This window comes from Cebus imitator, unplaced genomic scaffold (genome assembly GCF_001604975.1).
Source record: "Cebus imitator isolate Cc_AM_T3 unplaced genomic scaffold, Cebus_imitator-1.0 Scaffold313, whole genome shotgun sequence".
Classification (NCBI taxonomy): Eukaryota; Metazoa; Chordata; class Mammalia; order Primates; family Cebidae; genus Cebus; species Cebus imitator.
Genome location: NW_016107628.1, coordinates 945,540 through 962,516, shown reverse-complemented (window position 1 = coordinate 962,516; position 16,977 = coordinate 945,540). Strand labels below are relative to the sequence as shown.

Here is a 16,977-nt window from a genome sequence, read left to right as displayed (position 1 = left end):
TGCATTGCATGTTTTTAATCTTGTTTAACAAGATTAAAACAACCCTATGATGCAGGTATAGTTATTTATCCACTTTGGGGATCAGGACCCTGAGACACAGCCTGGATAAAAAAGTTAGCCAAGGTCTCTCACTATGTTCGGATCCAGGGTGAGGATCCAAGCTCAGATGTTTGGCTTCAGGGCCTGTCAATCATGCAGAGCTGTCTGCTACCCCAAGCTCTCCTGCTCTCCCCTCTCGCCTCCAGGAGCTGCACTGACTTATCCTATTCCCCAGTGGCCACTGTCCCTGACTACTGCCATCCTGACAACTGACTCTGAGTGATGAGGGCAACGAGGCCTGGAGCATCTTCTAGATGAGGATCCGCACTCTATTTTTCTCCCACCTCCTGTTAGCCCCTCAATTCCCCTAGAGTATTAGTGTTAGTATCATGGGTTTTCCCATCTCCCCTAACCCATCCCATTCTCAGTTCAAGGTCAGCCTGAATCCTGGAAGATTCCTAACCTGCGCAGCAGCCCTGTTGCTGTTCTTCTAGGGTCACCTTCATCCCCAAGGGAATGACGTGCAGCCAGCTCAGCTCAGAGAGCCCGTTTCACCAACACCTCTGAAGGTGATGCAGCAGCATCTCACTCTGCAGGGGAAGTGCGAGAAGTCGGGCTGCAGTTCACACTCTCATGCTGCTGGAACCCAGTGAAAGCAGAAGTTGCCAGGGCCAGGGCTTCAACCATTCTGTGTGCAAACCACAAGCGTTTGCAAGCTAGACCATTTGCGGTTGTCCCCTTTCTCTCTCCTGCCCCAGCTGCTACTCTGCAGGGCCTCCACATACCCACAGGACCTGCAGCTGAATGAAGCTGGAGGCAACTCAGGAGATCTGTCGGAAAGAGAACGATACAGGAAAATGTTTGAATGTTGCCATCTTCAGGTGACTGGACAAGAGATCCACTTCCTACTCTACTTCCTCACTCCTTTTACCTCTTTCCTAAGCAATTGAGTCAGCAAAAAAAAAAAAAAAAAAATGCCTGGCAGTGTCAAATTAATTTCCCACTTCCACTGAGTCAGAGAACCTAGGGCAAGAAAACTTAGAAAATTCTCTCTCTCTATTCCTGGCCTCAGCAATAAGCACATCAAATTCTATCAGGCTGGGCAGAAGTTCTTCTCATTTAAGATTTCCAGGAAGAACTTTACTGTCAGAAAATGCTTACTTAGTCGGGCATGGTGGTGCGAACCTGTAATCCCAGCTACTTGGGAGGCTGAGGCAGGAAAATCGCTTGAACTTGGGAGGCGGAGGTCACGGTGAGCCAAAATTACATGCCAGTCTGGGCAACAAAACGAGACTCCTCAAAAAAGAAAAAGAAAATGCTTCCTAGTAGTTTGCCTGACTCTGTGTTTCACCTTAAACTCTCCCATCTGTCCACAGAGGAGATGGGAATGTGTGACCTCTTTCTCTGTTGAGTGACCGTTGAATAATTTCCAGTTTGTATCTATTACAAATGATGCTGCTGTGAGCACTCTTGTACACGTTTTTGGATGCCCATATGTATACATTTCTGTTCAACATGTACCCAGGAGTGAAAATGCTGAGCCATCAGGGATCCCTGTGATTAGTCTTGGTAGTTTCTGCCAGGCCATTTTCTAGTGAGTGTACCAATCTATAGTCACACTGGTAGTGCACAAGAGTTCTAATTTCTTCACATCCTCACCAATACACGGTAAAGGATTGCATGGGGAGGGTGGCTGGGTTCCCCCCACCCAGCTCAGTCTCAGCGGGTATCACTCCCTTATTCTTATGGAAGGTGTGATGGTATCTCATTGTGGTTTAAATTTGCATTTCCATGGTAATTTATGATGTCAAGCTCCTTTTGCTATGTTTATTTGACATGTGGATATCTGCTTCTGTGAAGTACCTATCCAGTTATTTTTGTCCATTTTTCTAGTATGTTGTCTGTGTTTTTTTACTGACTTGCAGAAATTCTATTTCATATACAGGCTCTTTGTTGCCACATATATTTAAGCTATCTCATCACACCACAGCTCACCTAGTCCCTCTCTTAATGGTGTCCTTTAAGGAAGAGTTCTTCTCAAAATAACACCTGCCAGTCTTAAAAGCCTCAGATTCTGAAGCTCCATCTGTGCTCTGCTCTGGACCCATCGATGCCTGACTCCCTCTTGAACTGAGGATCCTGTGAACCATCCTCAGAGCTCCACTTCCCCATCCCATTGCAGCATCCACACACATCTGCCTCTGGAGACATGAGGGCCTCCGAAGCTGGGAGGTCACTTGGGGGTCAGGGGGTAGATGAGCTTAGTTTTCCAGTAGTGCGCTGTCTCCCAGGCTGAACGATGCTGAGGCCAGGCACATTCAGGCAGACTCTGGATCTTTCTAATGGAGGTGTCCCATAGCCATGGTCCATCCCAGTTCCCTGGCATGGGCTTGATGAAGCCACAGAAAATGTCAGGGATTTATTAGTGATTTACCAATTCCTTCGTGCTTCAGGTTCAAGAAAATGTATTCATGTAATACTTCTTCAACCAAAGAGGAAACACCAATTAGAGCTTTTTAAGTTTCTTTCCCACTTCCTTTTCAACTATCAAGCTGTAGCACCTCCCAGCTCAGGTCACCCACCCAACCTTCTGGCCTGAGGCCTGGTTGCTCTCTGCCAGCTTCGCCCCTGCCTGAATCTGACCTGTGTTCCCTCCTCTGTGCCGGGACAGGCCCCATGCTGCTCTGGATGGCTGTGCTGCTCTTCGGTAAGTCACTGAGCATGGACATCCCCTCCCAGAGCACTAAGGATTATAAGTCATCCCTGAGACACCAAGTTTCTCATCATCCCTTTCCCAACTCCGGTGGGTTTGTGGCTGGAGCTCAAGACAGGTGGGTGCACCTGGGCATGCTTGGGAGAGATGGGCACTGGGATAAGAGGGTCTCCTCAGTGTTTCCTATTCGATTGTCCTGGGTTCTTGGCAGGGCAGACCTTCGATGTGTCAGAGATAAATTAGGGACACAGAAAAACACATTACAGGGCCCCCTTACATCCCAATGACGTTTCTACCTTATGACGTCGGGTTAAAATACTCATCAGAGTTGCCTCAAAAAGAAATTGAGGTTACAGAAGGGAAGGAGGCTGCTGGGGGCAACAGGGCAGGGTCAGGGAAATGAGGGAAAACAGTCCCTAGCATTTTGCTTAGCAATGGGAGGTGGAATTCTACAGGGTGACATATTTTTATGGAGCCTCTGCGTTTTCTTAGAACCAGTTAACAATGGCCAGACTTCTCACCTGGTTGAAAGGCCTGTGCTCTGAGTAACCAAAGACCTTTTCAAATTGATGGTCTCTCTTCTGCCTACATCTTCTCTCTGTTGGGAGCTGTTTCAGATCCATGGACTGGTTTGAAGAATCAAATCTGTTATCCTAGCCAGGTCTCTCTTCTCTTCATTTCTCCTCATGCAGGTTACTTGTAACTGAGGGAACTGGTCTAAGGGTAGAGGACTGCACAAGAGGGTCACTGCGCTCCCCCAGACCCAGCTCAGTCTCAGCCAGTGTCACCTGCCTTATACCTAAAAGAAATAATTTGCACATATATTTTGTTTCACTTTATAGTTTCCAAGTGGACATATTTTTTGTTTAATTCTTGATCCTAATGGCTTGTTTGCTGTTTATTTTCACTGAACTAAATATAACCTCTTCCTGAACAGACTTTTTGAGAATTTGACCCTGTGAGGAAAATGCCTGTGCACTCAATGTTCCTTCTCCAGCATAGCATGCTACGCTGTTTGTTCTATGGATGGGCATTTGGACAAATGAAAAGGTCTAATGCTCACACTGAGGCAGGGACCGGATGGCCTAGTGCCTGGACATACGCCAGGCAAAAGACTCCCAGGGACAATTGGCACTACCCTGCAAATTCATCTAGATACAGTCTGCGAGTATTCCAGCTTGGAACCCAGGACAGGGATGACAGACAGCAAAGGAGGAGAGAAGGGAGTCAGTGACCAGCTGACTGGTGCACCGTGTAATGGAGAACACAGCACCAGCAAATGTGGTTCCACTTGATGCTCAGGGACCCCGGAAAAACAGCCTAAAACACAGGCCCTGGGGCTGGGTGTGTAGGAACATTTACCATACTGTAAGTGTAGAGCTGCTATTTCTGCTCTCTAGAGCAGGATGTGGTCACAATAAGTTGGTGGCTATTACTATTATTGGCTGTCAGGGCTCCAGGAGGCTAGGAACCCTGACACTAAACATGCTGGAACCTGGCTGAATTCTAAACATGTATTTAACATTTGGGAAAGTAGCCTTAATTTTCTTCTGAGCTGAACATTAGGCAACTTCCGTCCTACCACTGGAGCCTGCCCCTGCATATTCACACAGCATCCACAGGAGGTGTGTCACGGGGTCCCATACAACCCTCCCAGCAATGTGGCTGCTGCAGCTGGCACAGCAGCATGTCCCACAGTGGTAGATCTCAGTGATGAGATAGTTCTCCCTGTTGAGCTCAAAGCTGCCTCCCTGATCCCTCTAGTTTCCATTTCTGTCCTATAAAGTGACTCAGAATAAGTCTCTCCCTTCTTTTAAGATTAGCCCACCAAGTATTTTGGGTACCTCCTCTGTTGCATGCTTCCCAGATAAATACCTCCCAATCCCCCAGCAACTCTAAGAGGAAATTATCCTGCTCCTAGAGTTGGTAGGGCAGGGGGAGGCTGCTGCCTTCATTATTCAGAACTCTATAATACAACTTGGTTTGACAATAACTCTTGACCACCTCAACACACTGTCACCTCATCTTCAGCATATAGCTAACGGAGGTCCCCGGCCCTCATTGCAGGAACTGCTGTGAGCAGGTGTCACCCACTGTGTATGTCCCCAGTTGGCTGCTTGTTTTGATTACAGGAGGCAATTTTGTAACCCCGCCTCCAAGATCTTGCAGTATCATGAGCAGCAAGTCATTGGGATTTGCCGGCATGAGCTCATTTTATGTGCATCTATGCTTCCTGAATGCCTTCTCTCTTGTTTCTGGTTTCGGTAGCCTCAACCCTGTTAGTTTAGCACTTTGTAGCTGCAAAATTGTTTTCCAGTGAGGAGGGGAAGGGAAAGAAGACATAACTACAGAGTAAGGTCTCTGTCACTCTGGGGTCAGGCCTTCTTTCTGCTTTCAGTTAATGTAGTAACCACTTTCCCAGGCAGTGGGCCAATATAACCTTCACAACTACACTGTAAAAAAAAGAATGACTATTATCATTTCTATTATGTGATATGACAGAATGAGATATTGAAGGCTCTGGAATTTAGACAACTTCAAAGTCATACAGAAAGAGGGAAATTCATGACTCAAGTCCAGGTCATCTGATTCCAAGTTCTGCATGCTTTCCACTACACCAAGCTCATAGATGGAGGTTAAAGGTGGAGATGGGGGGATGATAAGGAAAAGACTCATTGTTCTGTACACTCTTGAGGACTTATGACTGAGCTGACCCTGAGCTGAATAGAGAATTGAGCTGAAAGATTCCATCTGTGTCCAAAGCAGTGTAGAAAGTAAAGATGACACCATGTGACACAGCCAAACATCTGCTCTTGGAGGGTTTTCACCCACCCCTCCCAAAGCCAATCTTGCATTTTTTTGTGTTATGCAAAATACCTAGGACGTGTCAGCAATGAAGGACACAAGTAAATGTATGAGGATTGGCTGGACTCACTGCACTCAGCCCTACATTCATTCATTGTTTCGCCCCTTGCCCCAAAGTCCAGAATATTCTTCACTGCTTCATATCCAACTATGCCTTTCAATTTAGGGTCTTCCATTGCTTGGGCTATTCAAACCTATCTAAGCCATATCTGTCATCATTTTGTGAGCTGGCCTCTCTTCCCAGGCCACCTATTCTCCTCACACATTCGCTCATTTAAAAGCATAAATGCAGCACACACAAGATGCAAGCATGTTGTGGGATGCATCTGATTTGTCTGTAGTTCTCTCATTTGTCCATGCTGCCTGACAATGTCTTAAATCTTTAATGATTACTCTTTCAGGGAAATTTGCCTCCTCAGTCTGATCATTTCCATACTCTTTTCACCAGAGCTCTGTGGACAGATAAGACCACAAGAATCAGCTCCTGCCCTTACTGTATGGGCTCTCCTGTAGATGTTGATGGTAGGACCCTCAGGCACATTTGTGCAAGAGTCTAGTCCTGTGTTTTCTACTTTTTGCTTCCCACCCCATACAACTGGATTCAAAAAGCATTCATGCATTTATTCAGCAGATACTTACTGAACACAGACGATATTCCAGGCACAGGTCCTAGGCATAGAAAATATGGCAATGAGTAAGATAGGCAGAGTCGCCACTACTATGGGGTTTACATTCCAGACAGAGAGACAGGGAATAACATATAGGCAATTTAAGGAATAAGATAAATTCAAATAGTGATAAGTGCTTTGATGATAATATAACAGGGCATCATTTTAGTGATTGGGAAAAATTCTTTTGATTGGGATCCCAGGGAAGATCTGTTTGAGAAGGCAGCATTTAATCTAGATAGGGCAAAGAGTTCTAGGGAGATCTACCGTAGACGTTGAGTGGTCAAGTGGCTGGGTGGTTGGGTGGCTGGGTGGTTGGGTGGTTGGATGATGGAATGGCTAGGTGGCTGGGTGGGTAAGTGGTTGGATGGTTGAGTGGTTGGGTGATTGATTGCTGGGATGTCTAGATGGCTAAGTGGTTGGGTGGCTGTGTAGTTGGACAGTTGGATGGTTGATGGCTGTGATGCTTGGTGGTTGAGTGGCTATATGAATGGATAGTTAGAAGATTGTGTGGATGGGTGGGTGGGTGGTTTGGTGGCTGGGTGGTTGGATGTTTGGGTCGTTGGTTGAACGGGTGTAAGTCCCTATTGCTGAAGTAACAGGCCTCCCTGTCAGAAAGCTGTTTTTGCTACTTAACCTAGTTGTGTTACTTTGTTCTCTTGCAGTTCCCTGTGTTGGGAAAACTGGTAAGTTTTGTCCATGCCTCTTTTAGCTCAAAGTATGTCTATGGGCCAAAACTTACTGGATGGGAACAGGACAGTGCCATGGGGTCACCCAGCAACATCTGCAGAGCCACACCAGACTAGGCCTCTTCCTCAGGGCTCTTGGCCTGTTCCCAGGAAGAAGAGACACCTGGAACTCCACTAGTCTAAGGCCAAGGGTAGTCCTAGGGTGACCCAAGCCTCATCAGGGGGGTTCTAGGCCTCTATTCTATTTCCATAAAACTGACTATAGCCTCTGACTTCTCTCCATGTGGATCTGGAGCTCCTATATTCTCAACTCAACAATACCGGGACTCCATTCCTTCCTTTTATGTTCAGAGAAGCAGGCACCTTTGTCTGCTGATCAGTCTTCCTTCCTTCCTCGGATCCCCTTCCTTCCATGCCATTCTGTCCCACTGACCTCCATGGAGCTTTCTGTCAAATAGGAAAAATTCTCATCTATGAAATCTTGACCTCCAAGGATATGTTCTGTGACTGCAGGGGGAGAGAATTCAAACCAACACTTAGTGCTGCTAGAAAAAGCAGCTGTGGGAGCAAGGCTTACCATTTAGTAATGCAGTGGGCATCATTACTTCCAGGGTGAGGAGAGTGGGTCCTAAGGATCCAGAAGATCCAGGCAAGAGCAGGATGTGCTGGGGCTCCCCAACTGCTTACTCCTCATTACTCTCAGGCCACGAGGCCTGCTCAGAAGGCTGTCTGGGAATGGGGGTGTCTGGCTTATCAAAGAGATGTTACAGCCAGGGTACAAGCTCAGCCTGCCCTGCAGGCAATGCTGCTGCTGCTGCCCTGCAGGTGATGGTGGAGCCCTGGACGCTCTTCTGCTCACATCAGGGCATAGAATACATTTTAGGAATAGTGACAGAGAGAACGGATCCCTTCCATGACAGTGGTGGAAGCTGAAACCCTGCTGAATGGGGAGATGGAGGCTGGGCCTCGGAAAACCCAATGAGGAAAGCAGAAAGGAGACAGCTAAGGCTGTGGCACCTCCAACACTACCAACTGCTTTCTGGTGGACAGAGATGCCGCTGTTATCAGAAGTGAAGGCTGAAGAAAGTGTCACACTAGGTAGCCAGAGGATGAGAAGTTAGTCCAGGCTGGAGGGAATTGAGTCAGGAGGAATGAGGCAAGACAATGAACAGGATGAATGCAATTAAGCCAAGCTTGCCAAGGCAGACAGGGAAGTGCAATATAAAGAAGACAAGGAGGGTGGGTAGGAAGAAAGCCAGAGAGAAGACACAGGGAGAGGAGAGAATGTTGGGGAGGGGAAAGGAATAAAGAGAAAAAGGGAAGGGGAAGGAAAGAAGGAAAGGAGGGAGAAGGAAGGAAGGAAGTCCAGGTCCTGCCCTGCCCTGGCCGGCATGAAGGACTGGAGACAGAGACACTGCACTGGTGCCTTCCAAGGGCCTGCATCCCCAGCAGAGGCCTTAGGCTGGGGGACAGAGGGAGAGAAGTGACCCATGGGACCTGCTGCTCCAGGGTTTCCCTGTTTCTGTGTGTCACAGACTGGCTGTACCTCAAAGCCTGGCCAAACCCTGTGTTTGAAGGAGATGCCCTGACTCTGCGATGTCAGGGACGGAAGAATGTATCACTGTCTCAGGTGAAGTTCTACAAAGATGGGAAAGTCCTTCGTTTCTCTAAGGGGAAGCAGACTCTGTCCATGGGAGCAGCAACAGTGCAGAGCTGTGGCCAGTACCACTGCACGGGGCAGGTGATGTATATTTCACAGCCGTTCGCACAAACTTCAGAGGCTGCCATGGTTCAAGTCCAAGGTGAGCCACCAGCTTGGGAGTTTGTGGGGCAGGAGGTGCCACTCAGGGGTCCTGTCTCTAGAGGTCAGTAGCTCTCTGGGAAGGACCCCTGTCTCTGGCTGCCCCTCATGCTGGGCCAATGTGTGGGGTCCTGAGGTTTCCCAAGATGTTGTATGAACGTCCCCCTCCCCACCATGGGACACATCTGGAACCAGGGGAAGGAACAGAGAGGTCCCTGGGAGGGGGTGCTGGGAAGAGGATGGACCAGTCCAGGCTCACCCTTCCCCTCTGTGGACTGGAGGACCTCGAAGGCCCCCACTGGCTGTGAGGGAGTCATTTCAGAGCTTGTGGGTGAGGACAAAAGGACAGCTCCTGGGGATGAAACTGCCTCCCATCAGGGTCCCCACGCTGCAGCATGGGATGAGTAGAAGCTCAGGCCTCAGCCTCCTGGGCTTCATCACCCTGGACTTGCCTCCTGAGCCCTGGGCCTGCGTCTCCCCAGAGCTTTTCCCACCTCCTGTGCTGAGTGCCATCCCCTCTCCTGAGCCCCGAGAGGGGAGCCTGGTGACCCTGAGATGTCAGACAAAGCTGCACCCCCTGAGGTCAGCCTCGAGGCTCCTCTTCTCCTTCCACAAAGATGGCCGCACCTTGCAGGACAGGGGCCCCCACCCAGAACTCTACATCCCAGGAGTCAAGGGAGGAGACTCTGGGCTTTACTGGTGTGAGGCGGCCCCTGAGGGTGGCCAGGTCCAGAAGCAGAGCCCCCAGCTGGAGGTCAGAGTGCAGGGTAAGTACACGAGGGCGGGGAGACGCCCCCAGGGGTCTGGGCATGGGGCAGTGGGACCCCCTGGGAGGAAGGGAGTTGGGAGAAGGGTCCCTGGGAAAGGAGGAAGCCAAGTCCTGGGTGGTCAGGCTGAGCCTCCCACCCCATATGTGTCCCAGCTCCTGTGTCCCGCCCTGTGCTCACTTTGCACCATGGGCCCACTGACCCTGCTGTGGGGGACGTGGTGCAACTCCTCTGTGAGGCCCAGAGGGGGTCCCCTCCAATCCGGTATTCATTCTACCTTGATGAGAAGATTGTAGGGAACCACTCAGCTCCCTGTGGTGGAATCGCCTCCCTGCTCTTCCCGGTGAAGTCAGAGCACGATGGTGGGAACTACTCCTGCGAGGCTGAGAACAGCATCTCCAGAGAGAGGAGTGAGCCCAAGAAGCTCTCTCTGAAGGGTGTGTTTTGTCCTCCACCAGAGCTTTGAGCCCCAGCAAGCTGACAGGGTTCAGATCTCACCCTCTGTGTACCTGCCACCATACCTGGCACAGTGCTGGACCCATGGTAGCCACTGCATGACCAAGCGTGGACCCTAACTGGTCCATCTGTCCACTGAGCCTGGCAGGGAAATACTGAAGTCCATGGAGAGTGGGGAGCATCGTGGGAGGAGCAGCCATGTGGTCGCTCACGGTGTCGCCGTCATCCTTGCTGGCATCTCCTGAGCCATCCCTCACGCCCCTCTACAAGGCTCCTCCAGGCCAGACGGCTCCCCCAGTACCAGTCATTCTGCCTCCTGTGCCAGGCTGCAATGCATTTCTGAATTTTATCCTTAGTGCTCACGGCCACCTTCCTCTCCCCACTCCCAGGTTCTCAAGCCTTGTCTACTCCCACCGGCAGCAACCGGCTGGTTCCTTGGCTGCCTGCGAGCCTGCTTGGCATGATGGTCATTGCTGCTGCACTTCTGGTTTATTTGAGACCCTGGAGAAAAGCTGGTCAGTAACTCTCCTTGGCTTTCTTAGCTGCTGAATCCCTGTGCCAGGCCCTGCGTAACCTTTGAAAAGCCAGAGTCTGACACGACCAGCCACTCTCTTCTCCTGGGTGCAGGGTGGGAGGAGGGACTTCTCTCCCTGTGTTACACAAAGGGACACATGGAAGGACAGCTAACGCTTCCAAAACATACACACACATGCACTCACTCACATGCTCGCAGTCATCCAGAGATGCTTGCAAACATGACCACACACTCAGGCATGAACAGAACATAAACCGAAGAATTGTTACAAGCCAAACATGATGCATGTCAATGTCCTTTACGTTAGAAAGACAATCTGTGGGTAGGAATATGACTGAAAAGCAAACAAAAAAAAGACCAAAGTCTCCACCTCTCGCTCTCATTGAGCTCAGCAGAGCTCCGGTCTGCTTAGCAGAGGAGAAAGAAGACAGAACGGCAGTGCATATGTACAGGCTCACTCACACACACTCACGTTGTACAGTACTTTACTGTAGCAGAGTGTGCAAAGGATATTAACTATCAGAAAGGAAATATGATCAACAAGACTGAGCCACGGCCTGGCCCCAACAGTACCTTTAGTTCCATAGCCTTGCACCAGTTCACTGTAAGATTCACTAAATCAGCTTCCTCTTCAGGGATACTGTAAGGGTTTAAGTTAATGAAGAGCATTTATCTAGTACCTCATGTATTAGACTGGCACATAGTGGATGCTCAGTAAATTCTCATTCTAATCTAAGCAGATCACACCAGCAGGTTCCCAGGCTGCCCTTTCTCCTCTGTGCATTCTCTAACGCTTGTAATCAAAGTCACTAAAAAGAAAAGGGTTGGTTAAAATTCTGATGTGGAGGAAAACAATCAGACAAATGACATTTCAGGTTATGTATTTATTTTGATATTCCAGACTCTCTTCTTCTTCCTGTCTCAGTCGTGATAATTAAGAATGAATGTTGGCTTTCATTCACGCGTGGCCACGCGTTTATTCCGACTCTAACCTTTGCTCGCCTCAGGCCACGTGTAAGGAATGGCTGCCCGTGCCAAAGCTATCTGGTGTCAGTTCATTCGTAGGGCTTCAAATCCGCCTACAGAGGTTCGAATAAACCCCACTTCCTCCTCTGCAGGGCAATGTTTTTATTTTCTACTTGTCTAGGACAAAAGTCATTGCTCTCATAGACCTCCAAAGCTATTTGCTTATTTAAGTTTGCGGCTCTCTCTGCTGAGAAATTTGGGATGAACTTTCCAGGAGCTGGGCCAGCCCGCTAATTAAGGAAGAGCACCCAGTCATATGTTCAAAGCATTCCTTCCTGCACTCACCAGGGTGGCTGAAAGGGTCTCTCCCCATCCCTAGTCCCAACACCCTGCCTCACCAGGCGCCTAGTGAGGGCTTGGACCAGACTTCAACTTCCTCTCCCCTTTTGAATTTGTAGTCTTCTGTCCATACAACTTCCTATCCCCACCCTTCTCACTAGTCTTGAGTCTGAATTCAACATAGGCTAGGTTTGCTTTAAGGTGTCCCTTTATAGTGGGGAAAGGAGAGGAGGCCCAGAGCTATTGGGGAGGCAGCTGGAGCAGGGAACCACAAACCAAAGATCTGTGAGTTCTATGTCATTGTGTCTAATAAAACCTCCTCCAGATGATGCAATCTTCCTTTGCTCCAGAGTCTAAGTCTAAACAGGCCAGTCTCCACAATAAGATGGAGTCAAGAAGACCATGAGCTTCAGCCACAGCTATCAGAGTCAGGTGGCAGAGATGGGGGAAAGGCTGGTCCTTTAACAGAGAAATAGGCCATGTGGCATCATGGGAAGAGTGTGGGTTTCAGAGCTGTTGGGGAGGCAGCTGGAGGAGGGAACCACAAACCAAAGATCTATGAGTTGTATGTCATTGTGTCTAATAAAGCCTCCTCCAAATGGCCTCAGTAACACAGGAGTTTCTATTTCTGTCCACTCACCTCTGAGTCAAAGCATTAAAGGCAGAGTAGTGTGGCACAGCTGTCTCCCTCTCCAGCCCCAGACAAGATGGTGAAAGCGTGGTCACTAGTGAAAGATCCTCAAGAAGAAGATGCCTTTCACAGGGAACAAAAGAGCATCCTCTTGATGTAGAGTTTATATACCATCACCACCAATCTTGAGCAGATGGGCTCCATTTTACCAAGGAGCCTGTCCCTCATGCAAACAGGACTGCTGGTGGTGATCTTAATATCTCAGAATGTCGGGCACAGAAAATATTCTTTAGAATATTGCTCAGAAAGTCACTTTCAGACCCAAATCATAGCTACACAGGAAAAACAGCCAGATCAATAGCCTTATTCTCCACACCCAGTTCTAAGAGACTCACAACCATTTCCAGCTAGCATAGCCATTCTTCAACAAACGGAAATATGCCACCATCAAAGACAGTCAACAGATGTGATGTCCAAAGTCAATTTTTAGAACATTTGACCAATGGTGGTGTTACTGGAACGAGGATATGGTCATGCAAGGGGTCCACTTCAAAGTGCACTCACCTGCACATACAGGTTCTGCTGTGCTTGTTTAAAAGTGTTCCTTTTACTACCTGTTGTCACGCATTGCATAAAACAAAAGTCTGCCAAACTCATGGAACTCTTCATTGAATGGAGACTCAGGAACTGAGGCTCATTTCTCAGCCCTGACAAATGAGCATTGGAGAATGCTTAATCATCAGGGATCTGTCTAGGTGTCCATAAATGTCCTCTTGATTTTATAGAAGAAGCCATTTCCACATATTCTACCCAGTGATTCTGATGCTTTCCAGCTGTTAGGGTAGTAAATATTTCTTGGGCACCAGGCATGAACCAAGTGTTCTAAAATCTACATGTGACCCAATTCCTATCCCAGGAGTTACCTTTAAAGTTATGGAACCACCTGCTGTTTCAGAGGCAGTGTACTAATGGAGAAAGGGCGTGAAACCTGGATTAAAATTCTGTCTCCACCACTTACTATGACCTTAAAGAAGTCACCTCTCGCAGCCCCAGTCACCTCATCTATGAAATGGAGATAAAAGTATCAACCTTTGCAAGATGGTTGTGAAGAACATTAGACACCAAAGAATTAGAAAGTGGGGTGTTTTTGAAATTCTACTATGTGCTGGTCCCTGGTAGGTGCTTTACTAGGAAGATTATGTTTTATTTGGATTGTCTGGCATATGGTCAAAGTTATTATGTTTTCTTCCTTCAGAAAAGTGGCCTGAGTTGTAAGCCTAGGCCCTCTCCATGCAAAAATGTAATCCATTCTTGCTGATCTTACTTCCTCCTAGTTTGTGATTCCCAAGGAGCCATCTAGGGTATTTTTTAAAGGAAACATCCCGTAAAAACCAACCATGTCCAGACCTGTGAATCAGCCCTTCTAATCAAACCAGCCTCAAACTTCCAGTGTCCTCTCTGCCATTCTTGCTCACAGCTTTCCTGTCCCCTGTCCCACCTGCCTTCTAAGGGATGCCCAGTGAATTGTGCCTTTATATCTCCTAGGACACCTTCCATCCCAGTTACCACCCATAGCTCCAGGTGGAGAGCAGTGCGCACTATATGCCAATGGTAAGGACTTCCAGCAGGATAGTGCTCTGCCCATGTGGGCCAAGAAGAGCTTCTTAAGGGCAGTAAGAAGAAGGAAGCTCTCCCCAGATGACTCCAATTCCTGAGCCCTGTGTCTCAGGAATTGGGGGCATCTGGGGAAGGAAAACAAACAGCTTCTAGGGAGGGCATGATGAGGGAGTGCCGTGGAGCTGGTGGTGAGAGAGGGAGGTGGGAAGGGAGCCAGGGCTGCAGGAGACGGGGCAGGGAAGGTTTAGACCAAGGGTTGGCAAACTTATGGCCCATGGTCCAAAACCAGCACACTGCCTATTTTTGTAGATAAAGTTTTACTATAACACAGTCATGCTCATTTGTTTATTTTGTATGAGAGCTTTCATACTGCAGAGCTGAATCATTGTGACAGAGACTATACAACTCACAAAGCCAAAAATATTTACTGCCTTTTTGACAGAAAAACTTGGTCGACCTCTGGTTTAAACCATATCAGGGCTAGGGAAGCTGCAAAAAATTGCTAAGGGGTCCAGACTCCTCCTGCCATAATGGCTGCCCCCACGTTAGTGACCAACCCCATTGCCACTTATCACCATGACAGAGCCCCAGTGGGCTTCTCTCCATGTCTTCAGGACACTTGTGGCATGAGGTGGGAGAGTCAGGTGGATCCTCTTTCAGCCTCATTCCTTCTCCAGTGCATCACCAGGAAGAGGAAGATGAAGGTGTCGTCTACTCTGTCGCGCGTGGAACCTCAAGGAGGAGTGCAGGTGAGTGATCTCAGGCCAAACTTCGTACCTTTGCGAACAGAAGTTTTGGACCTATGATGACAGTATCACTGCAACTGTCATTACCACCTTATCATCACTGTCATTACTGTGACCACCACCACCACCATCACCTCCATCATTGTCACCACCGTGTCCTTCACTACCACCTCCACCTTCACACCATCATCAATGCTACCACCACCCATCTCCTCCTCCATAGCACGCTCACCACAAACAAGTCTAGGACCACTACATTCACCCCATTCTCAGCATCATCTCCTCCACCACTGTTACCAGGGTAACTGCAGAGAGTTTTTTTTCCCTTTCCCAAACACTGGGAAGGACAAAGAAAAGAGGAAAAAAAAAATGATGTAATCTTCCTTTGCTCCAGAGTCTAAGTCTCAAGAGGCCAGTCCCCACAATAAGATGGAGTCAAAAAGACCATGAGCTTCAGCCACAGTTCTCAGAGCCAGGTGGCAGAGATGGGGGAAAGGCTGGTCCTTGCACAGAGAAATAGGCCACATGGCTTCATGGGAAGAGTGTGGGTTTCTGAGTCTCAGAACTGAGTTTGAAACCTGACTCTATGTACCTACTCACTGTGAACTCGGCAAGTCAAGGGCCCTCTCTGAGCATAACCTATAAGAGGAGACAATGCCTGCTCTGCAGGATTGCTATAAGTTGTTGGGAATGGAACCCAGGTTCTAGAAACAACCCTTAAAAATTGTCTACATGTAATAGATGTTCAAAAACAGGGAGTTTTATTGCTGCTGTTGTTTTAATGTCTTACCCGCTCTGCTATTTCAATTCCTAGTCTGCAAAAATAGGGCGAATTGGCCTAAGGTTTCTGCTCCTTCCTGCAAATGGCAGTAGGGAAATGAACAACCAAGGAGTCTCTTACCTGAGGGCAGGTTGCCCAGGACCTGAGGTCACACCACGGGTGTGTAGTCCAACTGGAACTAGAACCCAGGTCTCACAATTCGAGGTTGAGGAGTAAAAGGAATCTCTCCTGCTGGGTTCCCTGGCTCTCCAGAAGAAGACAGCCAGCCAGGAGGGGTGGGAAGGAGAGGTACTTGCTGTGGCGCACAGAGACCTGACCTGAGTGCACTCTTTCCCCACAGCCCGGCCTGCTGAGTTCACCGTGGGAAGAAAGGTGAGCTGGGATCCCTGTTCCTTTCTCACCCTCTGTCTTACATCTGCCTCCTCATCCTGAGCCAACTCTTTCACAGGACACTTCTGTCATCTATGCAGAGGTGAGATGCCTGCAGCCCAGTGAGGTTTCATCCAAGGAGATGAATATAAGAAGCAGGACCCTCTGAGATCCCCTTGACGGCTGTGAGGAGATTCTCTGCTAGTGATGGTGTTTTCCTGTCAACACGTGCCCATTCCCAGGCCCCAGTGCTCCCTGGGAGGACAGTGGACTCTTTGCCTCTTTTTGTGGGTCCTTCAGTTCCCAAGCCCATCATCACAGAGCCCTTGAGCCCTTTTCCTGACCAGGAGAAGCTGAACCCTGGATTCTCCTCGTAGCAGAAGAACAAGCAATGGAGTGGGAAGGGAGATGCCCCCACCAACAGACACACTTAAGTTCAAGCAGTGACACTGGACACAGAAGCCATAGATATATTCTTTCCATACAAGCATGTGTTAGAGTCAGTTCCCCCCAATATATGTAATCATCCCCTCCACCACTTAACCAGGATATATATAGGAAATAGTCCTGTGCCACATAACATTTCAGTTAATGACGGACTGCAGACACAACAGCGGTCCCCGAAGAGCATAATGGAACTGAAAACTTCCTACTGCCTAGTGATATAATAGCTACCTTAACATCACAGCACAACACATTTCTCACGCGCTTCTGGCGATGCCGATACAAACAAGCTACAGCGCTGCTAGTCATATAAAAATACAGCACATACAATTATGTACAGTAGCTTATACCTGATAATGATAAACAACTATGTTCCTGGTTTATGTATTTATTATAACTTTTTTTTTGAGATGGAGTCTTGGTCTGTCGCCTAGTCTGGAGTGCAGTGGCACGATCTTGGCTCACTGTCACCTCTGCCTCCCGGGCTCAAGCAATTCTCTTGCCTCAGCCTCCAAAGTAGCTGGAACTATAGGCATGCACCACCACGCCCA

At 48.5% G+C, this 16,977-nt stretch overlaps 1 protein-coding gene across 1 annotated transcript; it reads left to right on the top strand.

Moving 5' to 3' along the window:
* The first annotated feature begins 1,942 nt into the window (after positions 1-1,942).
* Positions 1,943-16,798, top strand: FCRL6 (Fc receptor like 6). Its single transcript, XM_037729642.1, is given in 9 exon segments — positions 1,943-2,746; positions 8,510-8,776; positions 9,258-9,542; positions 9,698-9,979; positions 10,388-10,513; positions 14,015-14,080; positions 14,764-14,835; positions 15,954-15,985; positions 16,062-16,798. Coding segments are annotated over 9 exon segments (1,287 nt in total). The 5' UTR covers positions 1,943-2,715; the 3' UTR covers positions 16,188-16,798.
* Positions 16,799-16,977: the final 179 nt, after the last annotated feature.